Genomic DNA, 12,764 nt, shown 5'->3' on the forward strand with positions numbered 1-12,764 from the left:
GTTTTCTTGTGCCCAATAATGCATAATTTCATTTGATAAACACGTTTAGATTGAATGGTAATTTATAATCAGTCACAAGAACATCGAATGTGAATCACTTGAAAAAAACACGGGGGTGCTTAACTTTTTTCCAGGTGTATATGTTAAAATCAGGACAACATATAGGGGTGGTAAGAATATCTAAAGGGGCAATTTGGAGTGAACAAGTCATGATACAGATAAGTGAATATTGGAATTTATTTAAATATTTTCTTTTGAAATTAAAACTTGTATAATATTAAAATTTGATTTTTAACTATGTTTTGATGTGAAGTTTATAATATATATTGATAATAAAGTATAATTAAATTTTTAAAAGGCCATGCACACATTGACCTACTGGTATCTAGAGGATTAAGTGATGTATGATAATCCAGTGATGATGTAGCTTTAAGTACAGGTGCGAACGTTACTTCTAGAACAGTAAGATACACATTAGCACGAAGTAGTGTCAGTGGATGATTAGTTGCTCTCGAAACATTGCTTAGGAGAGAGAACCAAATCAAAAGGTTGAAATGAGCATCAGACTTCAAACAATGGGTATAGCAAAGGTGGAAAAGAGTGCTCTCTACACATGGATTCAAATTGGTAAAAATCGACGATAGTTTCTTTTATGGCAGAGAGAAGAATGGTAGTACAGTCAGTGAAGAGTATCTACAGTGAAATATGCTAGGAGACCAATACAAGTGTTGGCTACATCCCAGTGAGTGGTGTTGGAGATCTACACAAAATTAGATAGCAATTCTGACTGCTGATAAGAAACAAGCAGATTCTTGCTCATCATATCATTACTTCAGGAACAAGAACTGTTGGACAGGGTTTGATCTTCTAGCAAGACAATGATCCCAGTCATGCAACAAATGTGGCGACATGATACCTGGAAGGTAATAGAGGCCAGTGGAATACTTGGAACCATGGCTCAGCCTTCAAAAGTTCACACAACAAATATAATTAAGGCTGTTTGGGGTTATATGATAACTGAGAAGGTTAAACAGTAAGCAAACAACTTGTTTGAATTGTGAAGAGTAAGTAGTACAGGACATTTGGAGCAATATTTCACAATCATACATTGATAAACTTACAGTATTATAAAAACTTGACATACTGCTCTGTTTAAACCAAACTAAATAAATGTGCATTGTATAATTTATTCACTTTTGGACTGTATTTTCTATAATAAAGTATTGTACTGTTAATTGACATTTCAGTTGCAGTGACTTAATCTTTGACTTCTGTATGTTTATCATCTATGTGTTTCCATAATTATATCCAATACTGTCATGAATCTTATCATTAAACAGTGAAATATTCTGACCATATCACCCCATTGTATTGAATTTCAAACCACGATGTTTAAATATTTTTCAATTTAGCAAGAAATATATGTGTAACAACTATTAACACAAGTTAATAAAAAACACATTTTGCTGAAATATAAGAAAATGTTTTTCAAATTCATGAAGTACTTTAACAAATGTACAAAGTTTTATGGTTTTCTTATTAAATAATAAAGGGGCATAATGTGCACTATTTTGTTATTGATCAATATAATTTCCTTTATGTTCAATTTCCCAATCAACATTCACACTTGTGAGGACAATAAACTGTCTTTCACGTACAGGTTCATTACTTTCATCTAACACTTGGTTCTGCTGGAAAATGACTACTCCAATTTTACATGAGAGTTTCAAGCCACCTAGTAGTGTATCCAATACAATATTTAGTATGTTTATACTTATGTAACATTTGAACTTTTAAATGTAGATATTAGATCATTAAGCCCAAGAAATTAAAGTTTATATACATACATCATAATTCAACTTGTTTGTAATATAATTAAAATTGCTTGTTTGCTTCTGTATTTTAGTACTAAAATATTTTTTTTGTTTAGCTACATTCCAATTTGGCTGTTTAGCTACCATATTTTATGGCATCTAAGATGCACTTTTTTTTCCTGAAAAAACCTGTAAAAATCATCCTGCATCTAATAATGTGAAGTTAAAGAAAATGCATCTCTCAGTCTTTTCCCAGACAACTGTAGATTAAAATATAAAAATTAGTGTATTCAAAAACTATATGATTAGGCTTATAATGAATGAATAAATCTTGCTAAATATACGAGTGGATTTATAATCGATAATAATAATTCAAGATGATTAGCATCAGTATAGCTGAATAGTTCACCTGGTTCTTCAGTGCTAAGTAGTAAGTGTTTCTGAATTCTCATGAATACTACTGTCTACTACAGTTCCTATTTGCAACATGCAACAGTTCTTAAACCGCTTAAGTGCAAAAGACACCCTGGCCTTTTTTTCTTACTGCCACGTCGGGCCAGTACAGTTTACTCGCTGGGGTCACTGATATCCATAACGAACGCCAACGGAAATATGCTTGTCATTTGAAAAATAATCTATTACTAACATCTCCTTACCCTGTAGAGACTAACAGTGAATTCTGCTCTTTCTATTGGTTATAAAAATTCAATTCAAGGACATATTACTTTGGAATGTGAACTGGTGTAAAGCAGATACCGCTATATATTAATATGCTGTTATAACACCTTTTATTACTTTATGTGTAATGAATTATGCTTTTCAGTTGTATAATGAGCTCCTGGCTTATATTTTTGCCTCTTCCCTGGCTGTGCCGGGAAAATTTATTGCTACCGACATTCTTGACCTGTTAGGATTGAATAACATTTAATATGATGCACGTATGATATTTTCATTGAAATAGGTTTTCTTGATATGCAGGACATTCTTGACCTGTTAGGATTGAATAACATTTAATATGATGCATGTATGATATTTTCATTGAAATAGGTTTTCTTGATATGCAGATTTCAGGTTTGATGTTATTTGGAGTAAATGTTAAATGCTTTGATACAATCAAATTTTTGTTTTTGCCAAAATATGGGTACATCTTATATGTTGTAAAATACTGTATATATTATTCAATATTATTATTATTCAAGTAGTTATAAATAGTATGGTTTACAATACCTATTTAAAAGGTATTTTGAGTTAAGAACTTTTTGAAATTTTGATACAAGTCGTATGTATTAGTTATTTTGTATGCTCGATGATTTAGAACATTTACCAGGATCTTTATAAATATAAGCCTGTAAAAATTTTCTTATGAAATAATTGTCATTCAAATTTACCATTATTATGAATAAAGGTGTAAAGAAATGGAAGTTGATAATTAATACTTTTTGTTTTCCTTACAAATTTAGCTGCTTTAGCTGCATAAATCAGAAGCATGATGTGAGGTACAAATTTCCTTAAATAGGAACGAGTAAAATGTAAATCATGATTAGACCAAACTTGAGTTAACGTTGGGATTAATATTACAGACCAGATGGATACCTATATGACAAAGAAGCTATTCTTGAGTACATAATCCATCAGAAAACGGAAATAGCTCGGAAGTTAAAGGAGTATGAAAAACAAAAGAAAAAAGAGCAAGAACAACAGTTAGAACTTACTGAAGCAGAGAGGAGGAGTAATGAAGAAAAATTTTTTAAATCGGAGAAAAATATTATAAGCAAGCCCTCTAATCCATTCAAAGGTATGCTTTTAATTTTGTGGATGTTAAAATGTCATTTTAACAATAAATTCTAGAAAAACAAATATCACAATGAAGTTCTAGATTTGTACTGTAATAATGAGGTTGACACACATAACTAATTTAGGAGTTTTTCACTTTGCTCTTATTTTAAGCATAGACTACAGATATACTTGAAATGGTGCTTTTCTATTATTTGTGTAATTTTATTAACCTACAGTATGAATGTGAAATTGTTACTGATAATATGTAGGCAAACAATGATTTATAAGCATGATAAAGTGATTTATTTTAGGGGGAATATACTACATGTTTCGACAGAATATTGATCTGGCTTCTTTAGAAAAAGACACCAATGTTCTGTCAAAACATATAGTATGCCCCCCCCCCAAAAAAAATAAATTGTTGTTTGCCAACTAATTATTATATAAGAATAATTTTCTTCCTTACTCAAGCTTCTAACTGTTAAATTTAACACATGACAAAACTGAATTCAATGTTTTGTCTCTTCAGGGATCAGAATATTCCATTCCTGCATTCCCGATAAATTTAATCTTTTTAGTTTACTTTTTCGATTGGGAATGGTCCATCTATATTCCTTTAGTTATGACCAGTGACAGTGAACATATTGCAATGATCAAATAAACAAAAAAACATTTCATCAGGAAATGTAATTTTATTTCGTTATTTCTATCTGAATATTTTGAAAACAATTATTTTTTTTAAATATAAACTTTTTTGGATTAATTGATATTTAGCAAGATGTTTGTTATAGTTTTTCAATAGTTAAGTTGTCGGTATCCAATTTATCTTTTTTGTTGCAATCATAATTTTGTCAATATGAAACTGTTGCTAAGATTACCATAGATCCAGCTTCAGACTGAAAAACAGACATATTGGATACAAGCATCTTTCTAGATCCATCGTCAGACTTGAATATTTAAAAGAAGCCTGTATCCAACATGTCTGTTTTTTGTTACAATTATTGTAATTTTTCAGTCTGAAGATGAATCTAGAAAGATGCTTGTATCCAATATGTCTGTTTTTCAGTCTGAAGCTGGATCTAACAAGAAGCCTGTATCCAACATGTCTGTTTTTTGTTACTATTATTGTAGACATGTTGGATACCAGCTTCTTGTTAGATCCAGCTTCAGACTGAAAAATTACAATAATAGTAACAAAAAACAGACATGTTGGATACCGGCTTCTTGTTAGATCCAGCTTCAGACTGAAAAATTACAATAATAGTAACAAAAAACAGACATGTTGGATACAGGCTTCTTGTTAGATCCAGCTTTAGACTCTGAAAAATTACAATAATAGTAACAAAAAACAGACATGTATTTTTTGTTACTATTATTGTAATTTTTCAGAGTCTGAAGCTGGATCTAGCAAGATGTCTGTATCCAACATGTCTGTGGGAGAAAATGCAAAATTACCTAGCTTTTGGATTCCTTCTTTGACTCCTAGCTCCCAGAAAAACAAACTCCAGAAACCAGTAAGTTTTTAAATTATATTTTCAAATAACACTAAACAAAGTTGCACATGTGTAAAATAGAAATAATTTAATTTCTGTAGTTGTTGTGTGGCCAGGAGTATAAAATGCATGTTTTTATCTATCTAGTCTGAATGATTTATTACACCATGTTTCAATTAGCAGGTTTAAACTATTGGGATGCCAATAGTAATTTTACTTCTTGGGTGTTGTGTAAGTATTAAACTTACCTATGTGTTTTGTCTATTTCTTCTCAGTTTCTTTGCTAGATGGCTTTCATTTAGACACTTTCCTGATATAATTAATATAGCTGTCCCAACTTCTGATTGGCCAAAATTTTATTGAGTTTGGTTTAAGTACAAATGCTTTTGTCTTTGCTTCTGCCTATTTTTAGTATATTTTTGCCACCAGTAAACATTCAGAGCATATAATTTGGTCATTGCAGTCTGCTTTATAAATTAATGTTTTTAGATGTATTTATAAGAAGACAATTGTATTTTGACTATTAAAGCTTAAAGTTACTGATGTATAAGATGAAAGACGTAAAAAAAAAGATTTCTTCCTACTAATCAATGAAGAATCTAGGTTACATTTTACTAAAACAAACACTGAAAATCCAGTCTATATGTTTGTATACTGTGTTGTGAAAGAACATGTTTCGATTTCATCCGTTTTTCCAGGATACAACAGTGTACTGTCCAATGAGTGGCAAACCACTGAAGGCCAAAGACCTAATTCCTGTCAAATTTACTTTAATTGACCCGTCAGACAAAAAAGTGCTAGTAGCAAAAAGTGTAAGTTAATTATTTAGTACATTTTATTGTTCATTTATATTAGTCAGTAGTGGCCTAGAAGTTATCTTATACTGTAGGGTTTTAAATGATAGGAAACATTACACTTGATCTTTCACTTCTGGATTGTTTTAAGACTAGCAAGACATTGATGAAGTTGATTTAACTGATGTTAATTTCTTTTAAAAATCCACACTGGTGGATATTGATGTAATGTAGCCCTTATCTCCTGTTAGTTGTATTTAAAAACATTGATCCTAGATAAAGGAATCCTTGTTATGAATATATTAGTTTAGTTGAAATAATAAGGAAGTCTTTTATTTGCATACAACAGTTTTTATATACATATATAATTATCAGCTTTATATTAATCTTGTAGTAGTTCTCAAAACAAGGTTATTGTGTGTTAAACATTGAGCTGTCTTTATAATCACACAATTCATAGCTATTCTATTAGGAATTAGACACTTGTAGTGCTCTTAAGTGAATAGGTAAAAACTCCACAGTGAATGAAGCATTTTAGATAAAGTGTGACAAAAAACATCATATCTTCTGAACTGACCTAGTATATTAATTGAGACTTACTAAGTAGATCTGAGAGTAGTGTGTTTTCCATATTATCTTATGTACAGCAAAGTGTTACTTACTGATTGACACAACTTAGTTCTTTCATAAAACATTAACAAATATTGTTTTATATTGTAGGAGAGGTACAAGTGTGCCGTGACACACGACGTATTAGGAAACTCTGTTCCTGTTGCCTTGTTAAGAACATCGTAAGTTTCTGTCTTATTTCTCGGGTCTGTTAAAATAAAGAACTGTGAATAACTGAGCAAGTGTGTTAGATTATAAGTAATGTAGCTTAGAAGCAAAGATGACAGTGTTTGGTTTACGGTCAGCTAAGGATGCATCTCCTGTATCTACAAGCTTTCTTTAGTGCAGAACATCTTATGTTATAGAATGGACAAATTCAGGAATCCTGTCTTCAAAATTATATTTTAGTTCTCTTTCTGGATCCCATAACGAAGTACAAACTTTAAGGTGTCTAGTACATGTTTAAACTAATTGTTTCATTTACAAGCTGAAGTAATAGCACATATTAATTAGTGCTGGTTATAGGATTTTTTAACATTTTCAGTGGTAATGTAGTGACCATGGATTGTGTCGAAAAACTCATCAAGGTAGACATGATTGATCCCACAAATGAGAAGAAACTAACAGATAAAGATATCATACCTTTCCAGAGGGTAAGATATTTAACTCTTAATATTTTGTTTTTAAATCATGCACCTACTATTAGATAGAGTAGAAGTAAAATCCTATGTGTGTATCTTGCTTAAATAAGAGATGTTAGATTTCAGAATATCTTTCGTTATTCCAGTAGGAAATGTAGTATGACATAAGAAGGAGTGAAAGTTTGCATACATTACTCTTGACTGCTTAATTCAGTAAATTAATTCCTGTATATTTAATATTGGTTTTATCATATTTGTAGGGTGGTACAGGATATGCTAGTACCAATACCAAACTTGAAGCTGCCGTAAAAAAACCTGTGTTGACAGCATAAGAAAAGGATAGCTTCCCATGATGTAGAAAGAACATAAGAGGTATAAGCTAGTCAGTCCGTATTACTTTATAAATAGTAGTTATTATTTGTAAGGTTCTGTCCTTCTGTTATGTTCAATTAACACTTCATTGGATAGCACACACATTCATTCCGTGTAAGATTTTAAACTTGGGCTATTGAACAGCTGTTAACCATGTTCACAGTTTTCTGTTTATCCTACATAAACTGCAGGGTAACAGTTAGGAAAACTTCTATTTTTATTGTCTAAATTTCATGTGTTTATAAGTTACAAACTATGAAATACTTTTTAACTGGACATCGTAGCCCTTATGTTATTCCTTGTTTTAATTACAATTCTAAACTGACTGATAAAAATATACTAAAACAAATAAAGACTATTGTATATCAAACTAGGCTTTCTTCACAGGCCCATAGCATCATTAACCACAACCTTGTGGTCCTGAACAGCTGAGCACCACATCCAACCCTCTGTCAAAAAGAAAAATTAGCATGTTATTAAGAATTATGTAACTAGGTCAGAACATAATTGAAAAGGTTTAGTATAAGACCAGTTACTTTAATGATTAATATACACTGAATCATGGTTTCACACAAAAACTAGAAGTTGTAAAATATTTTCACTATCCTCATCAGGGCAGATTTGTAATTCTTACTTACTTACTTGATAAATAAAATGAAAAGTATTTGAGTAAAAACTTTTTACTTACAGATGAGAAGATATTCTAGCTATAAAAATGTTACTCCAACTCCAAACTGTAGTCCAGGGTTTAACCTAGAAAGAAAATAAGACAGGGCACAGAGTTGTGTAAAATTGAACCCCTGTCTCAAAGCTTTCTGCAATAAATATTAGCACACTTATATCTAAATCAGAATGTTTGTGGAAAGAGCTTTTCTTTTTAACTCCTGAATAGTGAAAGAATATTTTTATAGTGGACTTCACCCTACCACTAACAAGGTTCCAAGCATTGTCAGGTAAAAAAAAGTGACTTAATTATTGTGAATGTCATGTATACGCAATAAACTTACTTATCTCCAGGCTGATATCTGATTGGCACACAGTAGTTGAGTTCAAAACGAGCCACGTGACCCACCGATAATACAATACCAGCTCCACACGCTAACCGGAGATTGGTCAACAGTGTAATCAAATTCTGGTGATAATCGTCGGCTATAAAACAGCAAAAACTTTGTTGGTAACTGAAAGAACAAAGTCACATTTACTAATTTGTTGATGGAGAAAATATCTTAAACATGCTACCATAATGGAATAAAACTTAAGATTTTGTGTAATATTGTACACATCTCTAAAGTATATTTTTCTATCTGCTACATGCAAGCCATTACTCATGTTTTCATACAAAGAGGAGGGGAATTTGATAAAGAAATAACATTAAACGGGATAATATGTAGGAGACTGGTACCTACAGAACTGAAAGTTTCCTATGTTTCCAACATTTAGAAACAAATGGGTCTTAAATAACTCTCCAATTCCTCCCTTGCCTGGTCGGAACGGAAGGGGACTGTATAGATGAAGTCCAGTTGCCCAGTAGCTTTCAGCACCCAGTGCATTGTCTGAGGAGAAGTGAGAATTCATTGTGGTTTATCAAATTACATGCATGTTGTCTGTAACAAGTCTACATGGATTTATACACCAATTAAAGAAAAGAACTAATTCAAATGATTTGTAAGATACTTACAACCTTGGTGTTAAAGAATTCTAATGTGAAACCCAAATGTTTTTTTTATATAGTGTTATGCTAATATTTTTCATAATAAACAACACCAGAGGAAAGAGAACACAGTACTTACAGTTATGTCTTGTTTTTTAGTTACCATTAAGCAAACAAAAAGGTTTAACTAAAGAAATTTTACGAGTAGCAGAATGTCCTGTGAAAAGAAACGTAAGGTGGGTTGGATTCGAGCCCATGATTTTACTAAATGGAGAAATACTTTTGCCAACTATGCTGCCAAACTCAGATTTCACTTTATTGGTTATTAAAAACACACACAAAAAGGCTTAGGAAGATTGTCTGGTAAATTTGAACATTTTAAACCCTGGTTTCAGATAAAGGGTTGGAGGAGCTTATACGAAAGTATCAAACCATAATTTAATGTCACATTCCATACATTAAAATTTTGAATATTTTGCTAAAGAAAGATGCTTGAAATGTATTGTTGTCTTTTCACAAGATCTTTTGCAACAACAAACGAGAGAATTTCCTTACTGAAGCTCATTTGGATGAAACAACTTGACTAAACATAACATTTGCTATTTATTAATTCTATTAACACATAAAACTAAGATTAATAAACAAACCTACAATAATTATTTTTTCACTTCCTTAGATTACTATGTATAATGGCTATTAAAGAATGGAAATATACCTTCATTGTGAGGACCAACACCTCGCATCATGAAGCCTCGTAAAGAAAGTGGACCTCCAAGGAAGAAGCGGTCGGCAATATTGAAAGATTTATCTAAACTTGTTCGTTTCATAAATCCACCCATTAATGATCCTTGAAGAATCTACAAACCACAAACCTTTATATTCAAGCAATTAATTACAATTTTTTCTCATTAAAACACCGACTTTGAAATAGTATCTTTGCCATTCGTTATAGATATGATTCTGAACACAGATATAGTGATAAATGTTCTTTTTACTCTGTCAATTAAGAATGTGTTTAAAAGTTGTTTAAACTGTTTTTAGATCAATTACTCTTAACTGTTGTTCCAGTTACGGATTTCATTTTTCTCTTCACCTAATATATAATTGTCTCAATGATAGCTTGAAAGCAGAAATAATCAGTTTATGTTTGGTTGGTTATTTAACAAATAGTGACTGACAAATATGCATAACGTCCATTTCCTTTTATTGATCACTTTGCAGAAACACATTCATCTTTTATTAGTACTGCAACTTTCCTGATAATATTGGCAATTAATTTTGAATTATTAAGCAACCTCTTTTCTCTGCATCTTCCCATAGTGACATTAAGCACTGTGGATAAAATACTATCCAATGTATGAAATTTGTGACTATCTTATTGTTTTGAACACGAATCACAATTAAATGACAAATGTGCTCAGCATAAGCCATTCTTATTACAACTCTTCCATATGTACCATTTTGGTTGAACTAAAACTATGTTCTAAATACAATACTAACTGTATCACAACCAAGGTTCTGGTTGAACTGAAACTACATTATAAATAAGGTTTTGGTTGAACTGAAACTACATTATAAATACAACACTAACCATGTCATAAACAAGGTTTTGGTTGAACTGAAACTACATTATAAATACAACACTAACAATGTTATAATCAAGGTTTTGGTTGAACTGAAACTACATTCACTAACCATGTTATAAACAAGGTTTTGGTTGAACTGAAACTACATTATAAATACAACACTAACCATGTTATAAACAAGGTTTTGGTTGAACTGAAACTACATTATAAATACAACACCAACAATGTTATAATCAAGGTTTTGGTTGAACTGAAACTACATTATAAATACAACACTAACCATGTTATAAACAAGGTTTTGGATGAACTGAAACTACATTATAAATGCAACACTCACCATGTCATAACCAAGGTTTTGGTTGAACTGAAACTCAAATTCTTGTTTGAAGAAACCTATATCACCACCTAGACCAGCAAGTTCCTTAAAAGACAAAACAAAACATCAGTCACAGATATATATATATATATTATACTGACTGTTAGAGATCAGATAAACCAAAAGTATACTGATAATGTATTTGTGTTGAAGAGCTATGCAGAAAGTGATTGTCCATGTTTATGTTGTTAGGCTTCAACTGCCAAATATACATTCAACTTGCCTTCCATAAGCTTCCCTAGTGAGTGTTTTTTACTTCATACCATAAAGCTAAATCTTGATCACCAAAACAAAAACACTGACCTTGGGAGCAGCAAGTGATGTAAAGGTGAAGTAACACCCTTATTATTACCAAAGCTGGTAATGATATTCCATTTAGATATATGTATTTTAATCTACAAACTTTTTGCCCATCTCTTGCATGACTAACCTCCTAAATCACTTATAATTTGAAATACCCTCCTCCAATCTTATCTGTCAAGACAGATGAATGAAGAATTGTATGATACATTCTGCACAAGCATTTCCTTTGTATTACAGAAAGGTTTGTCACTATCCTTTGGTTGTTTGTGTTACTAGTCCTTTTTCCTTCCATAATTACAAACACGAGAAAATACCTAGGCCAGTAACCTATCCATGTTCTCACAACTGTTATTAGCCAGCTGAAAAATTTTAGTTGCCGTAGGTTTATTTCAAGGCTGTTCTAACTTATTCTGCATCCCCTTTCAGTGACATGACATCCCACCAGGGGGCTAGACCCACAGGATGGGAACCACTGTTTTAAACTACATAGAAAAACAAATCTGAAAGTTGAAGAGTAAGATAATCATCATTAGAGCAGACTCATTAGTGGTATTTGCTAATTAATTAACAACCCCATTAACTGGTTACATTCAATTAGTACAGTGTTCCTCAAACCATGGTACATGTACAAGCAAGCAAAAAAAGGTTAGCAGCAAGTGTTACCAGCCTGTTGCCTTCTCTCTAGTCAGCAATTCAAAATTATGGACAATAGCAGATAGCCTTAACAGCTTTGCCATAAAAAAAGATAGGGTGAGCAAATTTGGAGGTAACCGAAATCAAATATAAAACCCTTGGATTATAAGCCACTCCCCCCCCCCCCAAAAAAAAATCAACAAAGCTGAACTGAAAGTAAAAAACAAAAACTTGTAAATTGGGCAGAGCACAGATATTCCACTATGTAGGTTTGTGCCTAATGCAAACAAATGTAAGAGAAAAATTCAGTTAGTTGTACAGTTGAAATAATTAAAATTAGTAATAATTAGAATCCCTAATTTAGTTTAGTTGATTATTTTCTTAACTGTCAATTTAATCAGCTGTTGGAACAATCAAAAACAGTAATAATCAAGACACATTTATTCTGATTAATTGATTATTTGTGTGATGATGACTACAACAAGAGTTATGATTAATCAACTGTTGGAATAATCAAAAACAGTAATAATCAGACACATTTATTCTGATTAATTGATTATTTGTGTGATGATGACTACAACAAGAGTTATGATTAATCAACTGTTGGAATAATCAAAAACAGTAATAATCAGACACATTTATTCCGATTAATTGATTATTTGTGTGATGATGACTACAACAAGAGTTATGATTAATCATAACTCGTGTTGTAGTCA

General features: G+C 31.5%; 2 protein-coding genes across 4 annotated transcripts in view; one reads left to right on the plus strand and one right to left on the minus strand.

Moving 5' to 3' along the window:
* LOC106472700 (nitric oxide synthase-interacting protein-like) overlaps positions 1-12,232 on the plus strand; it is a 16,304-nt gene extending 4,072 nt beyond the window's left edge. For 2 of the 3 annotated variants that reach the window (XM_013933350.2, XM_022401247.1), the window contains exons 3-9: positions 3,395-3,609; positions 4,980-5,104; positions 5,782-5,895; positions 6,598-6,668; positions 7,031-7,139; positions 7,388-7,499; positions 9,827-12,232. In XM_013933350.2, the coding sequence (XP_013788804.1) occupies positions 3,395-3,609; positions 4,980-5,104; positions 5,782-5,895; positions 6,598-6,668; positions 7,031-7,139; positions 7,388-7,459 (706 nt within the window). In that variant the 3' untranslated portion in view covers positions 7,460-7,499; positions 9,827-12,232. Of the gene's footprint in view, positions 1-3,394; positions 3,610-4,979; positions 5,105-5,781; positions 5,896-6,597; positions 6,669-7,030; positions 7,140-7,387; positions 7,500-8,189; positions 8,353-9,826 lie in introns of those variants that run through there. The other variant, XM_022401246.1, reaches the window with a different exon arrangement.
* Positions 7,699-12,764, minus strand: part of LOC106472699 (sorting and assembly machinery component 50 homolog A-like) — a 27,913-nt gene continuing 22,847 nt past the window's right edge. The window contains exons 9-14 of the mRNA XM_013933349.2: positions 11,074-11,157; positions 9,866-10,007; positions 8,906-9,052; positions 8,507-8,648; positions 8,188-8,252; positions 7,699-7,948 (exon numbers count right to left, since the gene is read on the minus strand). Coding sequence (XP_013788803.1) covers positions 8,207-8,252; positions 8,507-8,648; positions 8,906-9,052; positions 9,866-10,007; positions 11,074-11,157 — 561 coding nt within the window. The 3' untranslated portion in view covers positions 7,699-7,948; positions 8,188-8,206. The remainder of the gene's footprint in view (positions 7,949-8,187; positions 8,253-8,506; positions 8,649-8,905; positions 9,053-9,865; positions 10,008-11,073; positions 11,158-12,764) is intronic.

This window comes from Limulus polyphemus, unplaced genomic scaffold, assembly GCF_000517525.1.
Source record: "Limulus polyphemus unplaced genomic scaffold, Limulus_polyphemus-2.1.2 Scaffold5534, whole genome shotgun sequence".
NCBI lineage: Eukaryota > Metazoa > Arthropoda > Merostomata > Xiphosura > Limulidae > Limulus > Limulus polyphemus.